Source organism: Pteropus medius, unplaced genomic scaffold (genome assembly GCF_902729225.1).
Source record: "Pteropus medius unplaced genomic scaffold, Ma_sr-lr_union100, whole genome shotgun sequence".
Taxonomy (NCBI): Eukaryota; Metazoa; Chordata; class Mammalia; order Chiroptera; family Pteropodidae; genus Pteropus; species Pteropus medius.
This window is the reverse complement of record NW_024352148.1, coordinates 2132344-2150850: the sequence shown is the minus strand read 5'-3', so window position 1 is coordinate 2150850 and position 18507 is coordinate 2132344. Positions and strand designations below refer to the sequence as shown.

At 50.9% G+C, this 18507-nt stretch overlaps 1 protein-coding gene across 1 annotated transcript in view; it reads right to left on the bottom strand.

Annotated features, from left to right (window-relative positions):
* LOC120589342 (bifunctional heparan sulfate N-deacetylase/N-sulfotransferase 3-like) overlaps positions 1-18507 on the bottom strand; it is a 90719-nt gene that overhangs the window by 44617 nt on the left and 27595 nt on the right. Inside the window, exons 4-6 of the mRNA XM_039846905.1 lie at positions 14552-14706; positions 3779-3964; positions 216-344 (exon numbers count right to left, since the gene is read on the bottom strand). Of these exons, the coding sequence (XP_039702839.1) occupies positions 216-344; positions 3779-3964; positions 14552-14706 (470 nt within the window). The remainder of the gene's footprint in view (positions 1-215; positions 345-3778; positions 3965-14551; positions 14707-18507) is intronic.

Here is an 18507-nt window from a genome sequence, read left to right as displayed (position 1 = left end):
CCCCCGCCAGTGCCCATGTTACGGTGACTGTGCCACCACCCCCGCCACACGCGGTCCCACCCAGCGTTGATGCTGTCGTCGAGCTGGAACCTCGTGCCGTCTTGGCTCCCGAGTGCCAGAGCCCGCTCCTTGTCCGGGTGATTCCCACCCGCCCTTTGCCCTTTCACTGAGTGTCTGGAGAGGGGCTCGAGGTACTCACGGGGTTGAGTACTCACGGGGTTGAGGACCACAGTGAAGAAAAGCTCCCCTCCCTGGATGCTGCTGTCCAGCTCTTTCGGGCCCCCCGGGTATTCTTTGTAGAAAATCGTGTGAGTGAAAAGCCCACAGGTTTGCCTTGGGAGAACCTGAAGGAAGAATGAGCAAGTCAGGAAAAAGTTCCTTTTAACCAATTAATGTGTCGAAACTTAGCTTTCTTCCCTCCTCTCTCTTGGATGATGGTGCGCAAGCTGGTATCATTATTCAGTTCTTAACTAAAGCTCAGAAAATCCTCCACAATCTGGGAGAGCCAGGATGACATCAGTATAGCAGGAATACTAAAGAGAAAGTGGAAGAAATCTTTTAAAACTAAGATAGACTTTGAATTATTTTAGCCACTTATCTATTTTTAAATCTCCAAATCAGTCCTTCTATTATGAAGCCTAGTATGTTCCAGCATCTTAAGAAATAAAAAATAAAAGAAAATAAAAGGAAAAAGGAAGCTTTAAAATATTAGAGTTCTGGGTGCCACACTGTGATTCTAGCAGGCAAACGCTTTAGAATGATCTTTTTTGCCGACTTCAACACATGCATTAGAAAATCAAGCCAATGATGAACTTATTGTCATTCTTAGGAAATGACATTTTAAATTAGAGCCAATATTTGAGACGCCCATCACAGCATGTGCTCTGGTCTGAACGGGATGCAGCAGGCTGTGGAGACTGCCCCAGATTCAGAGTCTGAGGCACTTGGTCAGTCATTTTTCAAAAGTATGCCAAACGAAATGATAAAAGGTCACTTAGTAAAAAGTCTTCTTTCCATCCTTTTTTTTTTCATCCTGTACTTGAAGATCATCATTTGGCACAATTATACATTAGTGACAGGACTTTTTTTTTTTCAAAGAGAGTCTTGCAGCTTGCCTGGTAAAATACCAGAGCAATTATAAGGAAGGTGTGGACGGGATCCGTGTGAGACGTGTGCCCTTTAGCTGGATCTCGTATCGTGACTTCCTTGTGGCCTGAGCTTGTCACTATGCACTTGAAGCAGCAGGAGATTCGTGAGCATGCCTTGGAGCGTGACCCGTTCAACACAGCCTTACGCAGGCTGGTCTCCTGCTTATTTATTGTCCGAAGCAAATCCATCTTTGTTTTCTCGGCCTGGTTTCTTAAAGCACATTTGGTTCAGTAAGTGTTTTCAAAATGTCACCTGTGCAGGACGTCTCAGGCTTTGCAGCCCTCTACAAATATACCATTTCTTTTTCTTTAATTCGAACGCGTATTAAAATAACTTTTAATCTGGTCCTTGGAAAGTTTTCTTATAAAACGTAACTCTCAGCTCAATCGATATATCATACACTGCTATGTAAATCAAGATTTTATATAGTTTATTTATTTTGGTAAGTTGGTAAAAGTTATATCCTTAGAAGCTATTTTATCCTGATGAAATCATTAAAAGAACTTCCGTTTAGCTGCAGAGCATCAGCTCCGATGATGTGAATGTAGAAGAGCATTACGCGTTCTCGTGATGCGATGCACAAACTCAATGAGAGTTAAGGGCGGCGATATTAAATGTAGTCCCTAACAATTCGTGGAGATGCGCTGTCCTGGAAACTGAAGCTTTATGTGCCATTCATTCCCTTATTTAACAAACACTCGTTCGAAGCTCTGTGCAAGCCCGGGCGAGCGTCGCATGCTGAAAGGGCAGGCCTGACCCCGAAGCACTTCTAGCTTCGGCCTGAAGCGCGCAGAGCCGCCTCCGGGACCTGACGGCCTCGCCGCCTCCATCCACGCAGAATGGAGACGGGAGAGAAGGGAAATTTGAGTTTTGTCCATTTCTCGAATGACTCGAGTTTAGACGTGGGGGAGGGCGCACCAGGCTTTACTTCACCCTGCGACTCTGGGGAGGCCCCCCCCCGGCTGAGAGGGAGTCACCGTGAGCCTTGGGGCCGTCCGCGGACACCCCGGAGGCTGGGGAGGTTGCCGGCGTGGACAGGGTCGTGTTCCATCGCCTTGCTCCCTGCCCCCAACGCCGCAGGGCACCGACCACGTTCCCGGAGGCACGCTCTGTGACAGAGAAGGAAGGAGAGTGTTCTCCAGACCCGGGTGGGCAGGGGCCGTCACTCCACTCCAGCCTCGGGGACCACGATGGCCCTGGAAGGCATGTCGCCGCTGCCGACAACATCTGGGAGGTGGCGTGAAAGCAGTGGCCAACACGAACCTTGGCCAGTGGGACCTGATGGCAGCGCCCTTAAGCTAACCTCAGCCTGGAGCGACGGCCCACGAGAGCCTCTGGGACCCCCGGCGGGGACGAGCTGGGAGGCCGCGGCAGGGCGAATGGGGGCTCCGCCGAGGCGCTCGCTCGGGAAGCGGGCACCGACGGTCCGGCTCTGCAGTGTCACTGCCCAGAGGCCTGGCGTCTGCCCAGAGCCTCCGCCGCCGGGCCAGGCAGAGTCCCGGTGGTAACACGGCTGGGTGCGAACGCCTGGAAGTGGCTTTCCTGTCCCTGGCGAGTCACAGGGCGTGTTCCAGGAGGAAGGCTGAGGCCCGAGGCAGCAGCCGAGCTCCACGCACCGGGGCTGCACATGAGTTACACGCGGTGCAGGACCGGACGGGGGTCAAGACCGGAGGGGAAAGAGGCGAGGACACGGCGCGTGCCGTGGGCCTCCTGGGCCGGACGGAGTCTGTGTCGGCTGCAGGAAGCCGAGGACAGCGGGCTCATTTTCAGTGAACAGGAGGGCAGACTGGGGTGGGATGTGGCCATTATGTCCCCATCTAGTGTCTGTAGCAGTTTTTCTTGAGGGAAAGTCAAGATGGGAGTTGATCTAAGTTACATGTCGTTCATCATCCATTCTGTAATTTTTGCAGACATGGGAAGAATGTCTGAGAAGAAGCCAGTCACACCTCATACACCTCGTTCTCGAGGGCAGACGTCCGTCTCGACAGTCTGACCAGGGGGCAGCGCTTCGGCACGCAGTGCTCCGGGTCCCTCCCCGTGTGAGTGGGGGTCCAGGTCGGGAGGCCCAGGCCCAGCCTCACCAGTACTCTGGAGGTTTTGGTCTGGGGAACAGTTAGGATGTAATTGCTTACTCTGGGAAGTCTCACACAGCACTAAATAACGACACATCTTGATAATGTGCATTTGTCACCAGTGTGATAAACAAAGCACAACAGAGAGGCTTTGGAGAGAATGGACAGTGGCTCTAAGTGATTTAATTAACATCACCCCTCCTCCGTACTCCATCTTGTGATCAGATAAAGATCGTGAGGACTTCGCACGTGGCTTCCTGCTGTGAACGGTCCACGTGGTAAAGAGAGGGACACTGCTGGGCTCGTAGGTGGGCAGCGTGGCTACTAAATAACTTTCTGAGGAAACAGTGGCTTCTGTGACTGTCTGCAAGTTAGATGCGCTGTTTCCTTCACGTTTCAACATCCGTGCCCACCTAACAGCCGTAGCGTCAATTGAAAAAAAACGGTTTTAAGCTACATTCGAAGGTTGAAAGGAAGTGGCCTTAATGAAACACCCCCTGCTTAGACACGGCGAACGCGCTTTCCCTTCGCCCCCGTGCCCCCCGGGGTGAGCTCACCATGATGTTCTTGTGGATGAAGCCCCTCCGGTGTCTGGCGGGCTTCAGGTGCGGGTACTCCTCGGTGCTGGTGATGCCGACGTCCCACACCTTCTTCCAGGCCCCGTAGAGCGGGCCGTGCACGGGGTAGACGCCGGAGTGGTGCGGGGCCACCGCGTAGCCCGAGTCCGTGGGGATCCCGTGCTCCTAGGGCCAAGCAGAGTCGGTGAGTGCGGGGTGCGGGGCGGGGTGGGGGTGGGGCTGACCCGTCCTCGTTTGACCCCGGGATCCTCGAGCGTTTCCGGAACACTCTCGTTTAAACCCGTTCTTAACTCAGTCACGTGGTACAGGGAGAGTGGGAACTAACCGTTCAGACTTCATGAAGGCCGGAAGCCGTTTCACGAGTGTCGGCGTCGACACACCGTGTGCGACAGGACTCGTGACCCTAATGAATAATGTGCGAGAGCCTGCGTTCAGTGCGTCCTGACAGGGCCCCTACCCTCCTCGTCTCGCGATGGCAAACACTTGCTGCAGACAACGCTCACTGCTCCCCGCTAAATGACACCGATGTTCTTTAGAGGGACAGAACGCATTCGACACCTCTAGACCCGCGGACGGCGGTGCACTTTGCCGGCTGCCCGGTTTCCACCGAGTCCGCCACGTTTCTCTTGGTCCCGCGGCGTGTGGACCGGCACCAGACACTGACCCCTGTCCTGGTGACCTTTCATCGGGCGATTTTCTTTGAAGTCAGAGCTCTGGTCATAGTGAAAGTAGAAGGTACTGAAAGAGCCACGTCATCTGGAAATTGTGTTGACTTGAAGTCAAGCTTTTGTACGTTACGATGAGTCTAGTTTAATTCCAAAATCTCACACACACACACACACACACACACACACACACACACTCTCTCTCTCTCTCTCTCTCTCTCTCTCTCTTACTTTCTTCTATTCACTTGGTCCTGTAAATTCCAAAAACAACCCTACGTGTCATCTGGAGTATTTTGGAGAGGAGCTGGGACACCTCTGGATCATGATGGCCGTTCTTCATTCGAGATGGTCCATCAATCCTGACACAGTCTCTTTGGCCTAAAAGAGGAAACGTGACTTTGATGAAAAGAACACTCATAGCTTTCGCAGGAGACGTGTTTTTTCTCCTGAATGATATTTTTCTATCTGTATTTGTCAGTTGCTTTATAGTCCTCCAAAGCTCCAGCCATAGAGCTTCCTGGGAATTAGTCGTGGGTCTCTTCACTCTGAAGGGCAGGTTCAACACAAACCCACAATCGAAAACATGGCGTATTGAACGTAGAAGTCGCGGCATGAAAAGGAGTGCACGTCAACCGAGGTGCTTTCAGCCGAAGAATTTTACCTGACGAAGAGTCTTATATGAAAGTCTTACGTGAAGAAATTAAATGATGATGAAGAGTGCGTGTGAAGGGGTCGCGTGAAGGAGTGTGGCGTGACCGAAGGGGAGCCTTGGCGACAAGTGGCAGAGGCAGCGCTTGTGCTGTTTTCTAATCCGAGCCCTAACAGGAGGGGAAGGACGTGCACCAGCGCCCGAACTCGGGGGGTGGGTTGCCAAAGACTCGTCAGCACCCAAGTGTCCGTCAGACTCTCACACGGCATAAAGACGGGGCCCGCAAAATTTGGTGCCATCTCCTGTCACCGTCCATCCTCGCCACCCCAGTCCCCGATGATTCCCTCATGTCTTTGCTGCACCTGCACACCTCCCTCCCCGCCCACACGGGAAAGCCCCTTTCCCCCTGTCCTGTCGACCCCACCGACGCGGACAGCTCCGTGCGGTCAGGGGTAGTCGAGGGGGCTGGAAGCGGGGCCGCCACGTCGCGGCCCTGAGGACGAGGACCGTGTGCTCCCAGACGGGAGCGACCGGACCTGGTATCTGACGGGCGTGAGCGAAAGTTTGACGTGCCTCATCTCACCTGCATCTTGGCAGAAGTCATTTTATCTATGCCGTTATTATAGCATGTAGAATTTCACTACAACTCGAATTGAAATATCTCGTTGCTTTTTTAAACTGGTTTTTAAAAACTCAAACTAAAGCCGTTTTTTTCAGCTAAAAGTCATTTGCCAGCACATTCTTTGCGTTAGGTCATCAGTGAAGTTTTCCTCTCAGTTGGCTTAAGAATAGGGGAGCGGTGACAACGGATCAGATGAAAGAAAATGATTTGCAACCACGGGAATTTAAAGAAAAAAAATCAACAATTACAGGTTAACGATTTTTTAGAGGTTATCGGAAGGAACAAGGATGAAATTCACAATGATAAGAGCTACACTCTAAAGTTCAAGTGTCTCCAAATTTGTAAGAAATGTTGCTGGTGGAAAGCTCACGGTCTCTCAGATGCCCGCAGGGGCTCAGCTCCGTCTTGGGCACACCGCGTAGGGGAAAGGTGTCCCCGCAGACACAGTTCCGTGTATTGGAATGTTCCCAAATATTTGGGGACCAAGGTATATACATTCCTTTTCTTTCTTTCTAGCTTTTAACACCAAAGAAACACGAGGCTTTCCAGCCCCGTGCTGCGTGCTGGTGCAGTGTGTCACAATGTGACTCCTTTTCCGGAGTCGACACCAGGCGTGTCAGGATTTATCTCGTGGTGAGGGAATTAGTTTGGTACAGAAAGCTGTCAGTGTAAATATTAGAATCTGTTCCTATGGTCAGAGGTATCTCCGGTATGGCTTGAAATGAAAGATCTTGAAAGAAATAATCACCTTAGTACAAGAATCTGGTTTTCCACTTCTTTTTTTTTTCAATTGTGAAATAAAGGGGTTGTGTACATTGTAAGGTTAGATTTAAAATTTTGTGTTTCTTTGACATAATCTTTGTGGTTTTAGAAGTGATATATTCAGATGCTAAATATAAATGTACTATTTTAAATTTGTGATCTAAGCTTAAGTTAACGTGTACAATTTTCCTCTTATATATTTAAGGAAGTAATAACCTTCTAAAATGGGATTGGCATATTTACATAAACTTGGTTAATATTCATAGATTTGGCCACAAAATTTTTTTCTAGTTTTTTTTTTTTTTTACAAAGTTATCTTTAATTCATCGTATAAATTTGTTTGCTGATATGTGAAGACTCTGCTGTGATGATCGCAGGGTTTTTAATAGATTTGGTTTCAGAGTTTAAAGTCACCTCTGTTGGCAGCTGTCATGTAGTAAAGAACTGGGCTGGCCTTGCTCCACACCACGCCTCTCCATCAGGTAACCCCCAAGGGAACGGCTGAGCCATCTGAGGAGCTTCGGGGAACGTCGTACGCAAACGCATGGACCATCCGGAAACAAAGGTTAAAAACTGGGTACCGGTGCCGAGAAGGTTCCAGAAGGAATGCTCCCGTAGCCTCAACCTTCACTTTCACGTGTAACCGCCAAGAAAACTTTGCCTGGGGGAGAGTGATGGATTAGGGCTAGTCTTCCCTAATGATTATGGAGTGAGATTCAGGGCAGTCTCCGATGAACAGAGCCTGCTGTCCCGTCTCTCAGCTCCCCGCGGAGCGTCTGCGGTGCCGTGACCTCTGTGCGGAGCGTCTGCGGTGCCGTGACCTCTGTGCGGAGCGTGTCCTTGGCAGACACACCGCGGTCGGCGTGCGTCACAGAAGGGTGTGCCTTGCTAAGGAGACGCAAGAGGACGGTGTGAGCACCTGTGCTTCACGCAGGCCGGCTCGATTTTTTTTTGAATTTCTACAGTTTCTTCGAGTAAATGCATGAAGGAGTTTGTAGAAATTAAAAAAGAAAAGAAAATGAATTTGTGAAGCTTTACTTTTTTCTGCTATAGCGAAGTAACTGAAAATAAAATCACCCTAAGACACAACGGAGCAATTGGAGGGTTTCGTTTCGGAGTCTGAAGCATGGGTTTCATATGAACCTCTGGAGTCCCTGAGAGGTTATGAAGCTTTGGACAATTCAGGGACAGGCTCTCGTTCCCAAAGGACTTGCAAAAACAATCTTTCTGATAATATACAAGGTTAACAAAGACTAGGAATCTTTAAGTCTGTGTAGTACTAATTTTAACCAAAGTTTACTATTTCTGAAAGAATAGAAAAGCCGATATTGACCTTGGTTTTAACTACCGCATACCTGCTGGTATTCGTATCAGCTGCCGGGACAGTTAAAGCTCGTGGTGTTGGTGGCACAAACACTAGAAATTACACAAATCACATAGAGAGCTATTTAAAAGGAAAGCATTGTAAAAAGCCAGATTTTTATATTCTGAATTTGTTTAAACATGTATCTCTTCAGGGAAATAGCAACCTTCTGACTACGAGGTTCTGGTAACAGCAATCAATAACAGTATCGATAGTTTGCCAGTGTTCAGTTACACAGATCGTGCTGGTTACACAGGCTTTGGGGTTTGACCAAGGACAAAACCCAACTAACAAAACGGAACAATCGATAACGGTATAAGACTAACGCGAAGGAGGCTAAGTCTCAGAATGAGGTTACTTTCCATCAATTGCTAATTGAAAATGACTCTAATCAAAGGTGAACAAGGAACATTATCCTACGTTCACAGTTTGGGCTGCGGGTTTGAAATACTTTAACTGATGATAGAGAAAAAAGTAGAAATAACCAATCTCTCTTCTGCTTCTGCTTTCTCTGCCCGAGAGAATGATTTTTCAAAAATACTTGTGATGGCCTAAACATACAATTGATAAAAAAGACATAAGCTAAGTTATAAACTATAATAAACTAAGTTATTTCAATGTCTTCCAGGCTCAGAAGAGCCTGTCTTGCAGAGAGGCACGTCTAACTGTATTAGTCATGCTTTCTGTCGTCCGTATTCGGATGCTTTGGGGGCCTCGTGGGTCCTGGAGAGACTTGCCCCTGCCAGGGCTCCAGCTCCTAGAGACAGCAAGCGTGTCGTGCCGAGGCAGACCAGCCCGCTCAGAGGCCCCGCCTCCACCACCTCCTTTACTGGGCTCTGGACAAGGCTATCTCACTGCCCTCATGGCCCCGGGCCCAGGCACCAGACAACCAGAAGCAGCCCAGGCCTCGGCACCCACGGAGGCTGTGCAAACCTCAGCCAGTCCGAGGCCAGGCCCGAGCCCACTCGGCCCGCCTCCTCGCGCCCCGCCTGCAGGAAGCACAGCGAAGGCTCTGGCCACGTTCTCCCCTCGCCCCGTCTCCTGACCGACTCGCGCGCTTCCCTGGGCGGCCGTGCGTGCTGTGCTGTGCTCTGTCCTCTCGAGAAGGGTCAGTAACGTGCCATCGTTTCAACGGCAGCTGTCTCCTGGTCGTTTTGCCTCACCATACCTGAGTAATAAGGAAACCTGCGTTTGAAAACACTAGCGATAAAACCTTAAGAACCGAGAGAAATATTATTTATGTTTTCATCTAACGAACATCGAGGTGTCAGTCACCACTCCAAGCACACACTTACGAGGCTGGAAGATCTCTGCCCGAACGTGCTGGATTGTGCCTTCTCTCCTACGACTTCCTGTCTGAGTACGCCGGCTCCAGTCCCTTCTAAATCACGAGACGGGCTGATCGTATCAGGGGCGATGCTCAGCATACTCACCGGCCAGCAACCCACGCCGCCGATCCGGCAGAAGCGTGCCCGCGGTGGAGCTGCAGCTGGATGCTGGAGAGCGAGCCAGGCCCCCGTTGTTGCCAAGGAGATGGGATGTTTGGGACATCGTGGGGCAGGGTCTGGGGTGGCAGTGGGGGCGAGGATAGTGTTATGGACACGGTTCAAAGCTGTAGTAACTGGCAGCACCGGTACTTTTAAGTTGAATATTAGCCCTGATTACATATCCCTTAGTCCTCTACCTCACCCTAGCAAGTCCATTCAGCTGTCCTTTTTAGGGACCAAATTATAGACGGCACCGTGTCGGTCATCTGCTGAGCGTGATGGCTGGTGTCTTCCTTCAGCCGCGCTGCTCGGGTCACCCCAGAAGTGGTTTAGCAGCTCAGAGTGGGTTTCCTGCTTCCTGCTTTGGGCTCCGTTTCTATTAGGATCGCTAGAATTATACTTTGTTTTCAATAGCAATAAAATGAAAAATCTAATGTGCCATTTTATAAAGTGCTTCACCGAAGTAAAAATAATAGAATTCATTCCTTCCTTAGATGGCAAGCAAACTAATTAAAAGATTATCATATATTCCTTATGCCAGCAAGTCTTTCCATGTAATTTTAAATTACATTTTGATACTATAGTCTTTATTTCCATATTAGAAAAGTAAATGTGCTCACTAAACTAAGGAGTTGCACACTTGGCAGCAGACACTCGAGCTAATGTAAATCGGCGGGTTCCACTGAACTTGGAAGGAGTTGGGGGGCGGGGGGACACTATTTGAAAGGACGAGGGTGACGCAATCAAAAAGTGTGACCCCGCGAGACGCGCGGTTCCGGGGTCAGGAGCTGCTGGTCGTCACGGCGTCGCCTGTCACGGCATAAGCATCGCCTGTCACGGCATAAGCATCGCCGATGCAGGCAGCGAGTTGTGTGCTGATTATTTTATCATGAAAAATTAAACTGCCACGACTAGCCAAAATCTGGATCCAATTTTTCCGCTGAGAGTATCTATACCACTGATTTGTTTTTTTGGTTGTTTTTTTTTTTTTGAGGTTTAAATGCAATACGTTATTTTACTTCTTAAACGGAATTTTGTCCAAATTTTCGGGCTGTACAATAGATATTTCAAACTGCGTTGTAGGTCAGTAATCAATGTTACAATTAACCCTTGCCTCAGAAACGGTGCCTTTCAAAAATATCCCGTCGAAGTTTCATTTTCGTACCTGAATTAGCCCGTAGTACACAACCAAAAACATTCTCTAATCCCCGCCTAAAGCCGCATTTCCTGAAGGTCGTAATCATCAAGGGCAGGTCTGCTTCAAGGACTCGCTCGACCTGTCGCAGTGAGCAATCAGACGGCGCTCTCAGAAACGGACCTCAAGTCCCCCGTGCGGCAGATGCCCACATTCGCGCCCAGGTAGCGGGTCAGCCGTGTTTGCTGAACTCCGTGACAGTGGCAGGTGTCTGTCTGTAGGACTCGAGGCGGCCCGGACCGCGGGGGTCGACGTCACAGTCTCGGTTCTCCTGGTCGGAAAGGCACTTCGGGTGTCCTCTCCCCGACTCCCTCATCGGACATCGATGGCCCCCCGTCCTGTCTGAACAGCCCGCTGCTCGCACGAGCCCCCTGCTTCCTGGCCTGTCCCTTCGGTCCCTCCCCTGGGAGACACTCACGCTCGTTCTTTGATCCGGACCCCCGGGCTGCTGGAGCGACACGGCCGTCGCCCACTTCAGAAACTCGGCGTTACCTCGGTTACTGGTGCGGGCCAGGACCTCCTCCGGACAGTGTCCGCTGACTTACGGCAGCCTCCGTGTCTGCACGTGACGCGTGGCATTCGGTCACGAGCGAGCCCCTCGGGTTCGGGTCGGCGCCCTCTCCCAGCATAGAGAGACTCCGCCTAGCGCGGGGGCCTCTCGACGTCGGGGGGCAGCTGCCCGGGGAGCCGCGCCTCCGAATCCCGGTCCCCTGCGTCCCCAGGCCCGCCGGGCGGAAGGGAGGTCTGCACGGGCCGGGGGGCGATGGGGAAGCCCGGGGCCCCAGTTGTGCCGTTGTAGACCTGGATTTCTGGTCTTAACTCTGCCGCTCGTGAGCTTTATGATCACGTGTTTGCCTGATTTTCGATATTCTTCTCCATAGTGTGAAAATATACCCACGATTCAGGGTTGTCGTAAGGAGTAAAGGAAATAATACAGAATACGTAAAAAAAAAAAAAAAGAGCGAAAACCCTTGATTTTTTCTCATTACCTCTTTAAACCTGGCAGCAAAGCAGCTCTGCAACCCAAATGCCTTAACGGGAAGTGAAAGAGTTAACACATGCTTAGAAAACGAGTGGAAATCGCGTAAACTGCATGTCATCCCTTTTACAAAATAAGCTTTTAAACTTGAAGATTTCTGTTCCCCTTATCGATCGCTCTAAACACCCCAGAAGCCTAGGCAAAAAGTAAGGATGGCAGTTTTGTGATACCGAATATAATGACAATGAAAACAACAGCTGCCATCTACCGAGTGTGGCGGGCTGGTCGCTGTTCCCGATGCTTCACGTGTGTGTGCTCCTTCACGCGCGCTGGCGCGGAGGGATGGCTCCTGGAGTCCGTCTTTGTTCACGTCTGTCCTCTCCTGACGCGAAAGTCAGCCCGTCCCGTTTCAGGTTATGCGCGAAAGAGGACGCTCGTCTGGTTTCTAAAGATCCTTTCTGACTTTTCTCTGCTGCCTCAGGGACGGTAATCTGGGTTGACAGCCCGTAGTCAGGAATGGCACTCCTCAGAAATGTCCTCTGCTTGGCGCTTGAGTTGGGAGGTTGACAATGACCAAATTGCAATTTCGAATTATATTCCACTCGCGATGCTTTTCAGTTGAGATTGCTTAACAAAAGTGCATGTCTGTTCTTCCTATGTGTGCTTGCAAGTATTTATAGTTGTTTTAAGTATAAACGCAATCGTGGCACGCATTCATCCAAGTACTGACTCATTCATCCCAGGAATGACTGAATGCTGTTATTCTAGACGATGTTCCGTCTTCAGGGGACGTCATCTTCAGTGTTGTGTCTTTCACCCTATCTGGCTTAATGAGCTACTTTTTCGAAGGCCACCAAAACAGCAACGAGCAACAAACACGAGAACCTCCCTCCGGACTTCTCAGCTCACGCTTCCCCGGTACTTTCTTTACTGCTTTTCTTCTTCCACAAGCTCCTTTCTCTCCGGCCCGGATTCGGGAAGAAACTGCCACGCACGTTTCTCCTCCACATCCTCTCTCACTGACGGACGCTGCTAATATCGGCGGTCTCCGGCCGCTGACGGCGACGGAGTTTACGTCCGCAGCATCGAGAGGGCTTCTAGCGTCCTGTGTCACACGTCGTGGCAGCGTGTGGCCACTTTTACGTGCTGTGCTGTCTGCTCTTCCCGGGTGTAGTCTGGGGCGGCGGTGGGGGGAAGTGGGGGCTCTGTCTCACGGGAGTTAGCAAACACCGTCCACGCTTTTTCACGGTATCGGCAAGGAGGGAACTGTCATCCTCACCTTCTTGACAAAATATCGGTGCGTGGCAAAGGCGCCCTCGCACCTGCCTGTCTACATCGGGGAGCAGGTGGGCGTGAACGGTTGGCGTGGGCTCTGATGCCACCCAGAAAGCGTATGGCTTTCTACAGCCTCAAGAAAAACGCAATACGTTTTATAAATTCTAACCTTTTCCTGAGTTTGAGCAGGGTATCCTGTGGGCCAGCTCCCCAAACACCTTGGCTTTAGTGGTCACGTAGAACGCCATTCCCCGATACGGGTGTTATGTAAAGCTCAAGCTGACAGTTACCGGGCCTGGTGGCCAGCCGAGGGGACGGGACACTTCCTCTAGCTTCCACGGACGTACAGCCGCATCTCCCTGTGTCCGTGCGGGGTGAAAGTATGCTGGGGCCAGCAGGCGACGAAGCAGCACGTCTTCAGGGCTTAGGTGCCATGCGGTTAGGAAAGGCGTGTGTGGCGGGGGGGAGGGGGATGGGTGCTCAAAATCGAGCAGATTCTACTTCGAATCAGTCATTCCTAGCTATGGGGTCAGGATTTCAAATGTCTAGCAGAACATTCTCTGTCAAGGGAGCCATTATATTTTAGAATTTTTCAAAATCACTTCCAAATTAATCAGCGTTGTGTATTTTAATTTATCTTGTACACTGGGCTAAGTCTACCATTAGTAGGATTTACCTAGAAATACAGTTTGATGGGTTTGTATTTATTAACTTAGTCTATGAACATTGCAGTATCAGTTTTTTATTTTTGCAAAATAAAAAAATACTATAATAAAAACAAATCACATTTCAGTTGCTTTTTAAGTGGTAATTTCTGCTGCCGGGGCCATTTTTACTGTAAACACTCGTCGAGCTCCTTCGTGAGCTGGGGCCGAGGCACCGCGACGCTCAGAATGTGGTTCTGGCCGCAAGGTGCTCCCTGCCCAGGGAGGAGCTGCCGTCTGGTGCCCTCCACGTGTGTTCCCATTAGGATGATTCATGGAAACGAAGACCTCCCCCCGGCCCGCCACACAGCACACGCTCTGCCGGCATGTCAGTCTCCGTGCCTCATTGCCGCCGATCACACGCACGTGTCCCCGCGTGCCGGACTCACTAGAACCTTCGCTGTAACTCTCCGTCCGGGGCGGGACCCCTTGAGTGTGAAACGCCGCCCCTCGCTTCCGTGGAGCCATCGCTACGTCCCTGCGGCGTGTGTCTGCGGCGGCTTTGAGAGGGGCCCTTCCCGTCCCACGGCCTCCGCGGACCGAGCTGCTCCCTCGCGCCCACACCCTGGCCTCCCCCTGCTCTTTTCCTGCTCAGTGTCCCTTCACCCCGTTCTTCCTGACCCCTAACCTCGTTCTCACCTCACAGGACCTAAAACCTTGTTGCCACAAGAACATTTTCCGGGCTGCTCCCGGGGACCCTTCCTTCCCTGAAGTGTGGGTTTTATGCCTGTGCAGTTTGGCGTTCGGTCAAGGAGCATCTCGGGAAGCAGGGAGCTCCTCCTGGGCAGGGGCCGCACTTTGTGACCTCTGACCCCATGTCCTGTTACTCTCTTGCGAGTGTCTTGCGAAGCTCCCCTCACATCTGACCCCTCAGGCATCCAATACGGACGTGAAAGTCACACCCTGAAAGGCTGTCCTCGTGACCACGTAGAAAAGTCTGCTTAAAAGGAGCCGACACACCGGGAGCCCCCAAGTTTCTCAAGATAAAAGCCGGGTGTTTCTGCCATCCGTATGCACTAGTTCAACGTGATATTCGAAGTCAGTGACTTACCAAGGCGAATTTTTTGTTGAGGACCATCTGCTCCACCAGCGACGACTCGTTGCGGAAGAGGTGGGGCTGCATGTGGCTCCACATGTGCGGGAACCACCAGAACTGGTCCACGGACCGCAGCAGGAGGTCGTCGCCTTCGTCCTCCTCTTCGGTTCCTTGGGGGGCGGGGGGCGAGATGACTCCGTTAATCGCAGTTACAGATCCTCTGTCGGTCATCTGTGTCTGTCTGTCTGTCTATGAATCTATTATGTATCTATTATGTATCTATGTATCTATCATCTATCTATCATCTATCATCTGTCTGTCTGTCTATGAATCTATGTATCGATCATCTGTCTATCACTTATCATCCGTCTGTCTGTCTTTCTCATCTGTCTATCATCTATCTATCATCTGTCTAATTACATAGTCTCACGAATCCATAAATGTATTTAGAATACACCATTTATAGGATCTTAGATACATGGAAGGCTTTGAACATGAAATGTAGCAAAGAAAAAAGTCTGTTACTTGGGGAGCATCAGAGACTGTGACAAAAACCCTTTTGGAAGTTTTTAAACACGAGACGTGGATATGAAGCACTGCGTGATGGAGATACAGAACCATGCCTGGGACGCTCGGACTCTTCCGCGCCTTTGTGCAACCCGTCGTTTGTGAGGGGGGAGCGGGAGGTGTAGCCGAGGCTCGGGGTCAGGACGCGCGTGCTGGGCTCAGCCCCGGGTAGTCTGACACGGGCCGTGACACAGCAGTCCCAGCAAAGTCATCCCAGAATCGATTTGCGCTCCTCCTTGTGTCTGAGAAGCAGCTATTCGCGGTCAGCTGTGTGCGGGGTCCCGCGAGGTGCTCTTCTTTGTGGGGTTCGGGGTGGTCTCTCTCCGACCTCCCCAGGCCCCGTCTCTTCGGTGACGCTTGGAAAGGGAGCAGTGCCAGGTGTCTCATCATGGTCCTGGCACATCAGTGACCATCATCGTCACGAAACGATGCAGCCACACCGCCGCATCAGCCGTGACGCTGGCCGCAGAAGGCTCCGGGCCTTCGCGGGACGTCCCCTCCGTGTGGCTTCTGGCAATCCTGCGGGGACTGGCTGTCCCTCAGGGCCCCGCAGCAAAGCTGGGGGCCGGGTGCTGCCCGGGGCGCTGTGACTGCCGCCCTCCTGGTGAACCGCCCGTGGGGAGGAGGGCAGAGCCCGTGGGCGGGAGGAGAGCCGGTCCCGGGGTGTGCCGGGCAGCGAAGCGACCAACCGGGGTCAGGGTGCGGGGCGCGGCCCGTGCCGGGCGGAGAGTCAGGGCCGCCCTGCAGCCAGCACCCTGGGCCCACTGCCTGCGCACCTGCTCGCTGGCGCGGGGCGCCCCCTTCCTCGGAAAGGGCATCTCTAAGTCTAAGCCTCATTGCCCGCGGTTGTTCCCCTCCGCCAGGGACACGTGACTACGGCACAGGGCACAGGTGGAGACGGGGGAGGCAGTTCTCAGTTCCCTCGTACGCTCCGCGCATGGGAGCTCTGCCATTGTGGCCAAGTCACCCCACCCCTGTGGGGTTGCTGTCCGTGCGGGCAAAACTGGACGTCACCTGTGTTCTTTTCGGGAGGGAGCGTCTACACAGCCCGACACATAGCGGGGAATCCGGAACGCCCGCCTGCCTCCCTCCTGAGGTCCCTGCTCCTGTCCTCCGTGTCTCTTGCGAGTCTCCTTTAGCGTTGGTTTTTTTTTTTCATTGTACTGCTGCGTGGTGGGGGGAGGGTATCCCCTGAGCGTTACGTGACAGAGGGGACATCGTATTTAAGAACTGACCAAGCCATGCATTAACTGATGTGCCTGCTTCATGGGTCACCAGCATCGAGCGCTCCGGGGGCTTCTGAGTGATGGCCGTAGACAGGGAAGACGGAGTCCCGGCGTTGGACCTGCCACCCCGGCCGCGGGCAGGTCTTGGCGCTGCTACCTCTTAGGGGGTAAATAAGGTGGCCCTGGCAAGGAAGGGTTCGCTGCGTCTAACTGGCAACACTTTTAAATACGTGCCTTTTCTTTTTCTTTCTTCTTTTTTTCTTTTTTTGACACAAGGATGATGTCATCTGGTTTCGCCGCAATTCAATATGTCTGTGTCCGTCCGGGTGCTCTCCTCCTGCGTCGCCCACACGCGTGTCCTTAGGACAGCACGCCAGCTGAGACCGCAGTTAGCTCCCCGTCCAGCTTCCCTTTCCCACAGTGAGGGGGGGGAGCGGTGTCCAGCAGCAGCTCGTCCCTGACTTCCAGCTCCCCTGGGAGAATGGGCTGAGCTTTCCTAGTTCATGAAGAGCCATCCCTCCCCCTGCTCGTCTGTCCCAGGGCCTGGGCCCTATATCTCGTCTCTGTCCGCCTCTTTCTTCTCATCTCGTTCTTCGTTTGTCTAGTTGGCCTCTCCCCAAAGTTCCTTTATCAGCATGGAGCAGCAGATCTCAGGGCTCTTTGGAAAGACAGCTCAGGCATTTGTTGTCGCTTCTTGAATATCATGGCGAGATCCGCTATTAAAATATTCATGCATTTAAATAGTGCAGGAGTTAGACAAATGATGTGTTTCCTTTGACAGATTTATGTAAATTCATAGCCGGCACAATCGTGTGCCATTCCTTTTTCCTTTAAAACTATTTCCTTTAATCCTCGGTTGGGGATGTTTTACATCAGAATGAATGATGTTGAGAAAAAAAGGCGGTGGCTTGTTACTTTAGACATCACGACAGAAGGCAGCTGAGACACAGCTGTCCGTGGCCAGCCTGTCCTGGCCTGGGCCCTGCTTTCTCCTCCCACTTGGCCCACCTCCTTCTGAACTGGAGGCAGAGGGAGGAACTGGAAGTCAGATTTCTCAATTTTACGTGTCATTTCTTAAGTCGTTATAAAACTGTGCTGAAACGTTAGAAAGTGATTGCAAACTATTACTTATTACGTGTCTAAATAAATTGTCTCTTTAGTATTTCATCTGCTGTATTTCCTACTCTGATATCATACGAAAAACCATCATTAACTGAGACTTTAGCCTTTTGTCAAGCATTGCACCGTTTTACAAGCATCATCTCAAATTTAATTCTCGCTACAACCCTGTGAGGTAAGGGCCGCCGCTAACTATATAGACCAGGAAATTGATATTTAGAGAGGCGAAGGAATTTGTCCCAAGTCATTGGAAATGTCGAGACAGAACCTGAATTCAGAACCTGAATTCAACCCAGATTAAGCAACTCCAAGTTCCGGACCCTTAACTATGCCGTGCACTGACCGAACGTGGAGCTCGAGAATAAGACCAGCCCGTACGAATGCACGTTGTTAAATAATTCTAAGGTACAATGAGAATTTGCGAACGCTGTTGTTTCTCAGTGATCTGGGGGAAATATTCAAGCCTGAGGAACCTCGAGGGAAGGAGAAGGCATGTTTGGCCCTTCGGCTTCTCTAATTAAGGATTGCTAATTACACAATAAAGATCCAGTTTTTAGACTTAGGCTCTGATGCGCCTAAAGTTAAGACTTTTTCTTTTTTTTTTTCCTTTTTTTAACTTAACCAGCTATATACTTCCGTGGACCCCTCGAAGATTCTATGTTCTTATCTGGAAATCAGTATAACATATTCTTTCACTCCTCGGAGCCAATGAAAAAGTGTTCAGCGAAGTCCTTAGCATATGGTGTTGTTCACTAAAAGGGAGCTATGATTTTAACTTCCTTCATCTCTTTATTTCTCACGAAATGCACAAACCCTTCACAAACTAAAATAAGTCAAACGAGAAGAAGCCCTCTCCTGGAATAAAGCCTTACTATTACAGCAGTGCTATTTTCCTCCTTCCCTTCAAGACCGAACAAAATAGAATGTTTAATAGAAAAAGGAATTACTCCTTTAGAAAGGGAGACAATGTAATTCAATTAAGCTTTACCATGTCAAATTTTTGAAAGATTCAGAGTATTACATTTTCTATCTGTTCTCACCGAAACATGGTTTGACTGG